Raw genomic sequence first — 14,468 nt, 5'->3', positions numbered from 1 at the left:
GGCCACAGAACCCTAGAAACTTTGGTGGATAATTAGATATGTCTGAATGAGCCCAAAGAAACCAGTGCTGACTCACCTGCCAGCAGTTCTTTGATTTTTAAATCAAAGATAACGTGACTCACCTTCCACTGCGAAGGGCAAACACAAAAAAAGGAGTTGTGCAGATTGACGCAGGTGCCACCATTGAGGCAGGGATTGCTACTGCAAACCTTCCTCTCCACATTCTGGAAAACAACAGGGCAGTCAAAGTCAGGCAGAGAACGGCACTTGTCCTCGGCACCCAGTGCAGGGCAGGCTTCAGTCCGAGTGAGGGCTTCCTCCAGACTTCCTCCAGTGACTCACATTATCCTTCAAGTCATTTCTCGTGTGAAAACATCAACCGTGCTCATTTTACATACTTTAAACATGGAGAGGGGAGATGACCCCCTGTTCCTTAGAAGCATCATTCATCTGAGAAATATGTGCTACTAGATTGGAATAAAGGGTTCAAGTGTGGATGTAAGAATGGGTGTTCCTGTTGCACTAAGAAAATGAAATGGAAATTTCCATTCTTTCGCCAAGTGGTCTTATCTCAGGTACCTCTAGATAAGCCTTTGAAAACTGATCATCTTTGATTACCACCCCTCCTGCCATTGGCTCAGATGACTGAACTCTTTTCTCTCCAAGCCCCTTTGTTTGAAATGTGGCCAGCTAAGATACACCTCCGCCCTCTGCTCACCTGACCGCTCTGAGCAAACAGGACTACCTTTGTCCACACAAACTGGGGACCTCACCCTTCATCAGCTACCAGTTTCAATTCTGTACACTTTGTAAAGATTTGGGGGGTGCAGAGGCAATGGCTTCATAGAGGGCAAGTCATGATGCAATCAGGGTATTTTACTGTATTGGTTTTGGTAAAATTCTGTTTAAAACAGGGACAAAGTGTTCATTATGTGGATGCACGTGTACAACCAAAGGCTCAGAGGAACTCATCTTGGTTCTGGAGACAAAATTCAGAGCTAGAAGACCCCCAACTGGCCTGGCGCTGCTTGCTGCAGAGCCCATTCTTCCTCCGCCCTTGTCCTAAATCACAGGACTGCACATGTGTGTGTCTCGTTATGAACTCAGCTTTCTTCCCCCATTCGATTTGTCTCTGTTCCAGAACCACAATGAGGTGTGCCCATTAAGGGATCAAAGGACGTTATTAAGAACATTTGCCACAAACTTATGAGTTTTCTGGTGAACAAAAGCTATGCTGTCTAGGGATTAAAATGCCAGAGATTGCGGGGGTCCAGCAGGAAGGGAAATCAGTGAGCAGTCAGGAGGAAGACAATGTGGAGCAGCTGTGCTGACCATGGAGCCCTTATCCTATCCAAAAGCAGAAAGAAACTGATATTGGAAATCACTAAAAACTCTTCTTGAGTGGTGGGGGAGAGGACAGCAGAAGCTCATTTTGATCACAATCTTTGCTTCTTGACCATTAGTGAAACTGGGAAGCACTGTAGGAGTTAGAAAATGCCCATGCAGCCAGCTGGGCGGCAGTGGCGCTCGCCTTTAATCCCAGCACTTGGAAGGCAGAGGCAGGCCTTCTGTGAGTTCTAGGCCAGCCTGGGCTACGAGTGAGTTCCAGGAAGGCGCAAAGCTACACAGAGAAACCCTGTCTCGAAAAACCAAAAAAAAAAAAAAAAGAAAAAGAAAAGAAAAAAAGAAAAAGAAAAGAAAAAAGAAAAAGAAAATGCCCATGCTGCTTTGCTCCACAACATGTACTGTTCCTTGTTCGTTCTCATGTGCACAGCTATTGCCTGAAAAGATAAAGTCTTGAGGTAGAATCCATTGTCAGTGGTTAAAAAAAAAAAAAAAAAAAAAGGAGGGGGAGGGAGCATGAACTTGTTCATCAAACTTAACTCCCAAAGTAGAAGACAATGCTTGAATTGCCATGAAAATAAATTGTGACTATTAGAGCGGATGCTATCTGGAAATTGCAGAAATGTCATATGGAATTGTAAGTACTGATAGATTCTATGCATCTTTTGATCTCAACAGAAGCCTTAGTCATTTACCCACAAGGATGGTAAAATTATAAACTTACACAGCTGGACCTACACAGGGCGAGGTTATAGGGTGTTTGCTCTGGGAAGTGCTTCAACTTGAATTACCAGCCAGTGCAGTTTAAGGAGACCGGGAACATTGTGCACACCCCTGGAATCCTGAGTTCAATTTGAAGAGGCTTCGTTGCTTTTTGAAACCCAGTTATTGATGACAGTTGGGAGATTGCTAGCTGACTAAGAGTATACAAGAAAGCCCACAGGAGCATGGCGAAAGGAGGCAGTTAGGGGAGGGGACAGTGGGCTGTGAACTCAGAGGTCAAAGACCTCACGTTCTTAGTGGCCTTACAGTGGCATAGTGCCCAGGGTTCTTACAAGAATCCTAGGGGACGTAAGTTGGAACAAGAATCAAACACTGGAAAATCAAGTTTTTGATATTGATCATGTACCCCTTAAAATAAGACTTTTTTTAATAATTACTATTTTTTTAAGGCAAAGTCACACTATGTATCCCAAGCTGGCTTGTAACTCACTGTGTACCCTAAACTGGGCTCAAACTCTCAATCCTCCTGGCTCAGTCTCCTAAGTACTAGGGTTACAGAGGAGCAATAGCCACATCTACCTTAGAAATGATGGTTGTATATTTTCGGGGACTAACCAGTCATAGGACTTACCTGCTGCAAACTCTGAAAATTCCTCTCAAGATCCACAAGCTGTAGTAGTGGGGAAGAAAATGCATCAGTTAGCTGATGTAGACATTTCACATGGGATGTTGACCTCTGCTCTGCTTCTCCCTGAGGGACATGCTGTGTCCTGGCTATCATTCACTGATTTTTTCCTCCTCATCCCTCTCCCTCCTGGGGCTCTTATCCACCCTATTCCAAGGTCTTTTGAAAAGGAGTACCACCCACTGACAAGCTGACTCTGCTTCTTTAACATGGCGATTGTGGCACAAATGACAGTGATAACCCCCTCCACCAGCGAGGAAGACGCTATCAGAATGTGAGCAAAGACAGGTCTTGCAACAAGTTCCTGTCATAGTATTTACTGCCTTCCACCTGCCACCACTCCTGACCCTCCGTTACAGTTAGACCACTTAACTCCAAAGTTCACAATGATAATGGTGAACATCTAAAGACAGAACCAAGTTGATACCACACCACCTGAAAAGTGCATTACTTACAAAGTTGGATTAACAAGAACTCATTTGCTCTTACAATGTGTGCAACATGTATGTCAGCCTTACCTTGGAGTCAAGTTGCTGGATTTGACTAAGTATATTCTGAGGAAGACCAGTTGTGTTCCTCTTTAAATCTATAATGTCATCTTTGTTTCTCTGGATCTAATTTTAAAAAGAAACAAAGAAAAAAGAGAAGAATAACGGTAGGGTAAAAACATTTCCATCTTACAAGAGCAAGCATTAACACCTTAACTATTATAAAGCCCAGTGCAACGCCACATATAATAATAATTAGATCAAAATAGATATGGCACAACCTCATTGATTCTCTTCTATAGCAACATAAAAATGTTTTTTTTTCTATATGTATTCCCATTATATACTAACATTTCAGGGTCTGTATTAAGAAGCTTGGTGGCTGGGGATAGAGCTCAATGATAGAGAACTTGTCTAATGTGTAAAAATCCTGGGTTCAGTTCCCCAAGACCACAACAATGTACAGTTTTGAATGAGACTTTTTGAATTTTAAATCTTGCCCCAATCATTTATTGTGCATTTTTTGGATATTAAAAACTGATGGATCGCACTTATAGCTCATAAGTAGAGTAGATAAACACCTTCATGGGGAAATCCTGAGAGTCAAAGGATGTAATATACAATCCATGTGCGACCCAGACACAGCTCTAAATGCCGGCTCTAACATTATGGCTAACATACAGCTTGCTGTCATCAAAGCTGCGTACGGAAAACATTCAATACAGCATGAGAGTGAGTGGCCACTGCGGTGGCAAAGATGCTGTAGAGCACACCTGTGCCTGCCTCTGGTCCCCCTCCTTACTTCCCTCCCCGTTGGAGGAGTTCTGGGTTTTCTTTCTGCATCTGCTCTGGACTGTGGAATCTGTAACAGCACAGTGAGCCTCCTCTTTTGGAACTGATCCCTCTCTCCCCACCAGGAAGCCTTTCTGTGGCTTCTTTTTAAGAACTTATCTTCCAGTTGTGTTCTCTATGCTCAGGATTCAAGGTGCCGACCAGTACTGAGCTGGACAACTAAGTTACATCAGATAGATATACAAAGCAACATCTGTATTTTTCCAGTGCGTTACCTGATGTAAACATTCACCAAGATCTTCATCGTTTAATTTGACTTTTCCAAGGGATCCAGTTCTAAATTCAATGTTTTGAGCAGAGCTTGTAAGAAACACTAAGTTTCCCCCCTCTGTAGTCATCCGAGGCCTATACAATTCAATCAGAGAATTTATCAGTCATTAGCAAATCTAATTCGAAAGCAGTTTCTTGCTGAATAACAATAGACTTTCTATATCTTTGCCTTGCATTCAACCCAGCCAAATCTTTTCTGCTCGTCTATCATTTGTTCTCTGAGAATTTCCTAATGGTATTTCCCTGGAATTGCAGATGTGACTCATTCACAAGTGGGCTCATTCAAAGAATAATTGTGAATAAGAAACCCCTTCCTTATACCAGCACCAATCTTTCCCTTTTGGCTTTCACCGTCACTGCTCTCCTCCAGAAATGCTGCACTTCTGCGTACCTGGTTCCTCATAACAGATAGCGAGGACATTAGTAGAAATGAGCCATGTGTCTACTTACTGGTGGAGATCAGCAATCCTTTTCTGTCGCTTCTGCTCAAGCTCTCCAGTTTCGCCATCCAATTTGGCTATCATCAATAAAGTAACAAAACCCCAGAGAAAATGTGAGGACATGTTCCTCGGCAGCCTCCCAGCTCGCCAGGCCAGAGGGAGACCACTCCAGCCAACTGAGTCTGGCAATTTGAGAGCAGCGAACCAGGCGTCTGTACTTTGATCAGCAGAATATTCTTTAACTTTCCAGGCTTTCCAAGAAGGCTTTAGTTATTTTGCCCTTCCTGAGGAATGTCAATGATCTCAGATCTCCAGTACTGTTCAACTTATAAGGGGTCAAAATCTACCTCAAGTGATGTACAACTTAATCTTTGTTTGTTTAACCTTTGAAACAGTAACCAGCAGCTTTGGAAACATCCACTGAAGGAGTCCTTGCTTAGGAGGCACTCCGCTTTAGGTGAATGGTGCTGGAGAAATAGAATTTCTTCTGCAAGAGAAGTTGATTCCTTATCACATACCTTGCGTAAACGTTACTGCTAAATGCTCTTCATTTAAGACCCAAATTTAAGAACTAGAACTATTAGCAGAAAACGGGGAAAATATGCCTCTGAATTTGGAATCATTTCTTGGTCCTGAATGACAAAAATATGAGCAGTAGAAAGCAAAAGAAACCGAAAGAGAAGATTCTATGTCAAATGTCAAAGCTGCCGCACATCAGAAAGGACACGTCTGAGGGGAATTACAAGGTAGCTCCAGAGGGAGGCGCCTTTCAGAGTGGGGAGCTGCTGTGGAGGTGCTTCTGCTCCAGGACATGGCCCCCACCCAAGTTCATGTAGGTGATTAACCTCAGTAGGTCACATCTACTCCAGAAAGGCATGGAAATAGTCAGGGAGCTTGTTGGAAAGAAGGGCCTCAGTGGGAGGAGGAGAAGGAGAGGAAAGGATAATGGGCACGAATATGATTACAATACTTGATGTAGATATATGAAATTGTCAAAGAAGAAATAAAAATACTTTTCAAGTCACTCAAAGAATTGGAGGAAATATTTGGAAACCATATACACCAAAAGAGATTAATATCCAGAATTTCTTTTAAATTCCCACAATTCAACAATAAAACAACACAATTTAAAAGTGAGTAAAGGCACTGAATGGGTAGTCCCCCCCAGAAAAAGACTAACCATATCACCAAGATATGGTTAACATCTATAGTCACCGGGGGAATCCAAAACAAAACCATAATGAGCTATAGCTCCATACCCAGTAAGTTCGATACTATTGAAAATCAGAAAACAAGTGCTGGCAGAAACCGAAAGTTTAGTGCATTGGTAGAGAAATGATGCTGTTGTTATAGAAACCAGCCAGGAGTTCCTCAAAAATTCAATGAGGAGTTAACATATGATCCAGTAATTTCACTTCCAGGTGTAGATGTATAGTCAGTGAAACCAGGAACTCAAAAGATACCTGCACTGCAGTGTTCACAGAAGGATTACTTGCAATAGGCAAATGCAAAATCAACCCAAGTGTACATTCACAGATCACTCGATTAAAATGGGTACACACGGACTATGGGGTTTTGGTTTATTTTATTGTGACAATGTAGACTAGGCTAGCCTCAAATTTGTGATCCCTCTGCCTCCACTTCTCCAGGGCTGGAATTACAGGTTTACACCGCCATACCCAATTGACAATTGAATGTTTCTCAGCCATAACAAATAAAATTTGACACACACTACAATGTAGACAAACCCTGAAGATATTCAATTAACAATTCCAAAAAAAAAAAAAACACCCTCTTAAGATTCTGCTTACATGAATGAGGTGCCTGGATTAGTCAAATTCATATATACAGAAAACAGAATGGTGATTCCCACATGCAGGAGAATGAAAGCACACTGTTTAATGCAGGTGGAGATCCACAGTGGAAAGATGAACAACTCTGATGAGGGATAGCAGTGATGGCTGAAGTATGAGCATATGTACTTTTACCACCACTCAAAAACAAGACTAAAGTATGGTTATGTATATTTTCCAATGACTTTTACATTGACACTGTAGTTAGTCCTAAGTTTCTTCCATCTGTAGATGCTGCACATGATCAAGCAAAGCTTCCAGAGCCCAGGAGACACTCCTAGAGGCATAACTCCAGGGCCTACAGGCCCAGAGGGAGCTACCAGCATCAGTACCCTGACTTCTCTATCTCAGCAAGCAGCTCAAAGACCATCCCAGAGCTCTGGCTCGACGTGGGCTTTGACGAAGTCAAGCTAAGCTCAAGGGAGCTGTGACTACCTGGATTGCCTGTAAGAATATCTCATCTTCTAGAGGTTTCTGGAGAAGAGCCATCTCTGCCCCAGCATGCTGATCTTTACATCCATTCTTCTGATTCTTCTTTCTCCTCCACTTGGGAAATCACAAAATTATTCTTCTTCAAGCTGATATTGAGATCAAATAGTGATAGGTTTTGTTGTTTAAGAGATAGATGTGATGTAATGGGCTGGAGAAATGGCTCAGTGGTTAAGAGCATGTACTGCTCTGCCAAAGAATCAGAGTTCCATCCCAGAACCCATGTCCAGTGGCTTACAGCTGTCTGTCTGTGACTCCAGCTCCAAGGAATTCTTACTCCTCTGGCCTATGTGAACACCTGTGCATGTGCACACACCTGCATGCATAATTTTAAATACAAAAATCTCTTAAAATGGAGAAATAAATATAACACATAGTATTTGAGGTTGAACATGATAGTTTTAAATTTTCATTAATCCAAATTTGCAATTTACCATTTTGGTAGACCCCCAAATCACACAGAACTAAAAGTTTTCTTAAACTACTAGAACCTAAGACATCTTTTAAGAAGTGGACTAGTTCAAGATTAGGCTTTTGCTTCCAACCCCAACGTTCTTGGGGAGTGACTAGATCAATGAAAGAGTAGGAAGAATGTTAAAAAAGCAAAAGTTTTTTTTTTTTTTTTTTTTTTTTTTGGCAAAAGTGAAAAATAAAATGATTAGAGATGGAGCCAGAGAAGTGGGCATGTCATATGCTGTTGCTATGGTGAGGGGCTCTATCCTTGTCGTGGCCTTTGTCTTTGCTACAGTTCTGGGTTCGCTGTAATTTACGTGGGTTCTATCGTTTCATCTTTATGACAGATGAGGAAATTTGTCTTAGAAGTTAATTTCTAATTATTTCTTCAGACATTTACTATTACTTCCTAATTTACTCTTAGTTAATTGGATTTTATTTCATTGAGTTGATATTTCTAGAACACCTAATTTGTATGAGACTGTATTGTACATTGGGAAATGTCAGTTAATAAAAGCTAAAGAACTTTAACTCTGGGACAAGAAGACAGAAAAGAATACAAAGATATAAATGTACAGGCTATTCTCAAATAAAATAAGAGGGATAGAGCCTGGTATGACCTAAAGAGACTGGGGGAGAAGGACATACTTATCCTGGCGGGCAGGATAGCATCTCTGAGGAGATCACACTTAGGGGATCACCTGAAAACTGTTGACACCCACTCACTATCTGTGCATCCTCATCTCTGGGGCCCAGGACTATTTACTTTTCCTCTTCCACTAAGTCATATAGATTGGATCTACCACTACTGAATCTTCTCCTCAACTTCCTTACTGGACTAGACTCTCTTTCAGCTGAATGACATAGTTTGAGAGCATGGACCATGCATGTCCCTCTCCGATTCTATGCAAAAGCTAGAATTACTGGGGAATAGTGAAGGGTCGAGTATAGTGTATTTGGAGGGGTCCTGATTCGTTACTGATGCACTCTAACCTTCCATGAACACACAGACAAACTTATACTAAGGAAAGCAAAACCAAATTTAAGATTGGAAGAACAACCACATGAAAACTCAACTCTAAAAATATCCCTTGGTAATTACCATTATATTGATTAATATACACATAGTTAAATAGATGCTCTGTGGTCAAGGATAATTACATGATATAGTATACAGCATACCTTGTCTATGGTATTCAAATGTTTACTACTTTTTGTTTTTAAAGCCTTCCAAATTTCTCCTGTGTATTTGGGTGTTGCTGTTTTGCTTTGGTTTTTTTCTGTTTTTTTTTTTTTTTTTTTTTTTTTTTTTTGAGATATGGCCTAACCATGTGGCCTGCTGGCCTCACATCTGAGATGTTCCTACTCAAGTATAGCAAATGTTGACATTACGGCTGTATGGCCATGGGCAGAGCTGTATAACCATTAGTTTATAATTCTTTCACTAAACTGTGTGCTTTTGGAATTTACGCCTTTGGTTGGTTTTGCCATGGATTGCGTTCTCTGTATTATAGAAGAGAATTTCATTGTATTTCATGCCCCTGCTTGCCTGTCCAGTCATCAGCTGAATTGGTTCCAGTTCAGTCTTATCATAAATAAAACAATTATAAATATTTTGGAAGGTCTGTGTGTCAATGTGCATGTTTTAGTGTTTTCTGGTGAATATTAAAGGCAGTTGCTGAGACATGGTTAAACAGTTATAGCTTTATTAGAATTCGTGAAGCTCTTTTTCTTAGAACGTCCTAATTATGTACAAGTGCTCCAGTTTCACATTGTGCCCGTCACTTGGCATTGTTGGTGTTTCGCTTCTAGCCATCTTAGTTGGTATGCAGTGGTATCTCATTATGATTCAAGTGGGAGTTTCCTAATGACTGGAGAGACTATGAGTCTTTGTATTATTTTTGTCATTTGTACATCTTATTTGGTGATTTGTCTGTTCAAATCTTTTGTTTATCTTTAATCATAATATAATTACATCATTTTCCCTTCTGTTTTCCTACCTTCAAACTCTGCCGTGTTCTTCCTGTAGTGTTTCTTGTATGTGTATGTTTTCAGGGCTGACCATCTGCTATTAGATAACCAATTTTACTGAAGATTTAACATATCTAAATGTCTTTCCAAATATATATCTTGCAAGTATTTTTCTCACAACCTGTGTAAAATTGTTCATTTGTTTATGAGTATTTTTCAAGTAATAAGCAATAAATTAAATTTAAAAAAGACTATATAATAAGTAATTCCAGATGGTATCATTCAATATGAAAATTCAGAAAAGCCAAAGTTATATTAATAGAAACTAATCAGAAGTTGTCCAAGGTTGGGTGGGAGGTGTTGTCAGTAAGAAAACATGAGGGAAGATTTATGATAAATAATAAATACTTGATACCTTGTTTGTATGATTTATAGAACTGCATGTTTAAAATAGATGACCTCTTGTGAGTGTAAGCTATTACTTTTCTAAATGACTTAAAATTATTTGTCTTGTATTTGTAAATGCCACTGGACTGACAATGCTTTCCATTGCTGTGATAAACCATAACCAAGGGAATGTACAGAAGGGAGAGTTCATTAGAGCTTGTGGTTCCAGAGGGACAAACATCCATCACTGTCATGGTAGGGAAGCATGGCAGCAGGCATGCATGGAGGCTGCAGCAGCAAGCTGAGCCTCACATCCTGAACTGCAATCAGAGAGAAGAACTGCCAATGGTAAGAGTCTTCAGACTCTCAAAAGCGCCTCCAGGACTTTTCCAACAAGGCTACACCTACTAAACCTCTCCAAACAGTGACAGCAACTGAGGAGCAAGGGTTCGAATATGTGGGTCCATGGGAGACATTCTCATTCAACCCATCACAGCCACCATATAGAAGGATGATAGATGATACTGATGTTGGTATTGAAGGCCATGAAAAACACCTGATAGCTTCCTCACAAATAATAACAGATAAATGTTACACAATGACCCGATGCTTGAAGTTTAACCACTGGCCCGGAGATAAGAGGGAAGTTTGACAATGGAAACTATTTGGCAAGTTTAAACAATGATAAGACAGGCCGGTGTCTTCCTGTACGAAGGACAATTCAGACTCTCTAGGTCTGAACAAACACATCTCTTGATTATGCTTTTCCTAAACATCCCTGACTCGACAGATCTTTGTAGCTTAAAAATCTCTGGTATGGTCTTAATAAAAAAACTTCCTCTTTTACCACATTTTTCTCATTTTAATAATGTGCTTACTGTTCAACAAGGTAAAACCTTTACTCTAATTCCAATCTAGGTCTGTGGCTCTTAATTATCTTTTATGTTAGAAAGAAAAAAAAAAAAACTAGGCAAATTCTTTGAAGGTCTGGCTGACCTTTGATGAGGAGTTGGAGATTTTATATCCAGCTCATTGACTCAGCTTTTCCTCAAATCAATAGACAAGTCAGACTCTCCTATTCTGATGACATTGAAAGCAATATAAAAATCAATCTGCTCACTGTGGGGCATTATCACTCATTCTGTTCCCTTGCTGTATGCAGTTTCTCCAGCAAAGAGGAAAAAGCCTTTTACAATACATGACCTTCAGAATAACCTCCTCTGCTTCCTCAGATGGCAAATGGCCCATAGCCACGGGATTCCAGCTCTGACTAACAAAGCTCATGTCTACTCCTGAATCTGGAATGCATTTACTAAAAGTTTACACATGCCTCTCCATATCAGCTACCTTCTGGAAGCTACAAATTTAGTACAAAACAAGGGGAAGTTGCTTTCCTCCAAAGGCTCACTTTTAGAGAATACCGTACAGCTGGTGGGAAAAGCGGGGCTTCTGAGGCTCATCATCCAGGTTCATGATCCCCCTCATTTCTTCATCACATTTCCACATAGCAAAATGAGGGTCACAGTACCAAAGGGACATAAAACTGCACAGCACATTTAATCTCTGGTACGTAACAACTGTTCACTACATATACAAAGTTGTTATCATGTCATAGATTAATAAACAGATATAATTTATCCCTCAGTCTCCACCTTCTCTCTGGTTTAGGTTCCTAGAAGCAAAACAAACAGATGTGTAGACCAACAACACAATACAGAATTCATGGTTGTCCACATTTTACTGCGAGACAACATCAGGTACAAGTAGGAGTGCACGGTCTCCTTACTTAGAAGATTCCAGAAGAGAATCATTCATTATGGACTCTGAGTGAAGAAGAGAGCTGAGCTGGAGACAGGAATGCAGAGCAAAGGTCAATTGCTGTCTGAAGACAAGGCACGCTGGGTCCAGGAAGCAGATAACAACTCCACCTTAGGAGACACAAAGCAAGATTAACTTCAATCCAGGTATCTCCAAGAGCAGTCTGACCAAACAGGAGCCTCATAAACAGGATAAAGTGGATTTTTCACAAGGTGCTAGCAGCTCGGCCCTTGAATAAGCAAGATTTGCTTTAGGAGCTGCTAAGCACCGGGGAAAGGAACCATGTGTGAGACTAGTTCCCAAACATTTTTAATTCATCGAAATAAAACTGCTAGGCCTGAGCAGGCTCTTAATGGTGTCTGTTACACTCTTGATGACTTGTGTTCACCGGCCTCTATTCTCTTCCATGTCTTTAGCCATTACATGCAAATGTATTCTGCTTTGTTGAAGATACCAGACGCTATACAGAGCGAGGGTGGGATCTGCTGCTCCACATGGTCACTGCATCACTAATAAATCAATAATTTATGATTTCCTAACCTCTGTTCCCAGTCCCACCTCTGGTCTCACCTTCTTGGAGCTTTGGCCCGTCTTTCTCACAAATGTTTCAGTCCACTTTTCTCCCTTCCCCAAGCATAGTGTTAATAACCTGAATGACTTTCTCTTTTCTCCGGTCTTTAACTTTTCCAAGATCTTGGCACATGTTCGCTTTTTCTGTGACACATGTTCATCTTCTTTTATATTCTAAACTCTCAGTTCTGCCTCCACTTTTTAATCTTAATCTTTCACAAATGAAAATCCTATGGTCATCAAGAGTGTATAGGCAAGCAAATATCAGTACACAAGAATGTCACAGGAGGGGGATTTGGGGCAAAAAAAGGGCCATTGTAATGAGAACACTGTTAAGGACACCACACACACACACACACACACACACACACACACACACACACACACACACACACACACACCACAGCACACCACAGCACACCACAAAACATTATTTGATCATAGTGGAGGATTGGGGTAATGATGGCTAAGAAGGGCAGTCCAAATTTAGCTAGAAGCCCATATGAGTCCAAAAGAAATAAGTATTTCTTCAGGAAAAGTCATGGGATTTGAAGTTGCAGAGAGAGAAATGGGGGGACATAAAGCTTTGAGGGGGGCTACAAAAGTTCTAGAAAGCTCATGTGTGTCTGTGTGAAAGATGAAATTTTTAAAACGGCCAGGAAGTTATATCAGGGAGGATCTTTCATTGTCAATTAATGAGCCTAGCTCTGTAAAGGACCGATAGTTACGCTAGTTTTCCAGGGCAGAGATGAGCGTGGCCATTTTTCATCTTACAGCATCCTTGCTTAGAGAAGTCTCAGGTCCAGGGTTCGAAGGCTGGAGTAGAGGATAAGAGACATGGCGTGAAGAGGCCCTGGGTGTGGCAGTAGACGAGCCAATAAAAGACAGTGAGAAAGATATTTTAACAATAATAACTACTGAAAAAAGGACACAGTTCATATCCCCTCAGAAGTATCAGGGAGGTAACATTCATGCTTCTTACTTGAGAAATTAGAAGGACAGGGTGTCATTAGTTAAATAAGAGTCAGAGGAAGTTTGTGAAAGGAAAAATCCATCCAAGAAACGGATGGAAGGAACTTCTGCCCTTCAGCTGCCTTATAGCTCCCCTTTCCACCACTCACCCAACATGGGATAGGAAAGAGCTAGAAGTGGCCCAGACCAGAAAACCTTGTGACACTCTAGGAGTGCCGCTTGACCCAACTCAGGCTCAAAAATCTCTGTTTCTACTCTGGGTCTCCTGAATCGAGCTTTTCCCTCTAAAGACACCCACATTCATGATCAGTTAGGTGTGAAGACTGTCACTCACTAGTCAGGCAAGTCAGTGTACTTGCGTTTCTGTTTTTCTTAGACCACTCTTCAAAGTTTCTGAAACTCTAACTCTTAGCCTTCTGTGGTTCTACTTGGTAAGAAGGTACTTTTTTCTCCTGATCCCAAATCTTTCCATTTCATAGCTTGTTGTTAATAGAAGTAGCATCATCTATTAATTTAAAAAAGTGAGAGCCGATTTTTGACGATTTCTTTTGTTTCCCATGAGGACTTGGCTCTAAGTTCTTTGTCTCCTGTTTGCTGGCTTGTCTGGATCTATTTCATGTGTGAATTGCTCTCCAGGACCTCACTGAACCATCTCTGAGCACTTAATCTCAGCTTAAGATAATAGAAAGCAGATGGCAAGCTCCAAGTCCATGGGTAGTGTTTATACCTACCCAGGCTTATCAGAGGGCAAGATGGCAATGTCGTGGGAATCTTAAACATCAAATTTGAAGGCATTTTGCTTGAGGTATCCACATCTGCAGACATGCATGCATAAATTCATAAATAAAAATAAAACTTTAAAAACCCTATGTTTACAAATGCCACTGTAGTGGTCTTTTTATATATATACAAAATTTCATGGCAATACAACATTGATCTCAATTGATCTTCATTTCCCATGTAAGATACTATGAAATAATTATGGAATAGCATGTAGTTTAAAATTGTTAGCTTGCTTACTCCCTGGAAAGGGCATTATCACCTAGAAAAAGAACAAATCTGCTCTTGTGTTGAGTTGAGCTTTTTGAACACAGTGTAGTCTTGAGTCATGGAATATAATGCCTGCATTTGTTCTCCATGCTCATTACTACAG

The 14,468-nt window shown here is 40.7% G+C and overlaps 1 protein-coding gene across 1 annotated transcript in view; it reads right to left on the bottom strand.

Annotated features, from left to right (window-relative positions):
• The window catches only part of Cubn (cubilin), a 226,113-nt gene extending 221,069 nt beyond the window's left edge, over positions 1-5,044 (bottom strand). The window contains exons 1-5 of the mRNA XM_006985936.4: positions 4,813-5,044; positions 4,308-4,437; positions 3,271-3,366; positions 2,699-2,737; positions 123-224 (exon numbers count right to left, since the gene is read on the bottom strand). Coding sequence (XP_006985998.2) covers positions 123-224; positions 2,699-2,737; positions 3,271-3,366; positions 4,308-4,437; positions 4,813-4,925 — 480 coding nt within the window. The 5' untranslated portion in view covers positions 4,926-5,044. The remainder of the gene's footprint in view (positions 1-122; positions 225-2,698; positions 2,738-3,270; positions 3,367-4,307; positions 4,438-4,812) is intronic.
• Positions 5,045-14,468: the final 9,424 nt, after the last annotated feature.

This window comes from Peromyscus maniculatus, chromosome 5 (genome assembly GCF_049852395.1).
Source record: "Peromyscus maniculatus bairdii isolate BWxNUB_F1_BW_parent chromosome 5, HU_Pman_BW_mat_3.1, whole genome shotgun sequence".
Lineage (NCBI taxonomy): Eukaryota > Metazoa > Chordata > Mammalia > Rodentia > Cricetidae > Peromyscus > Peromyscus maniculatus.
Note: the sequence above shows the minus strand (reverse complement) of the source record. Positions and strands in the feature narration are given on the sequence as shown.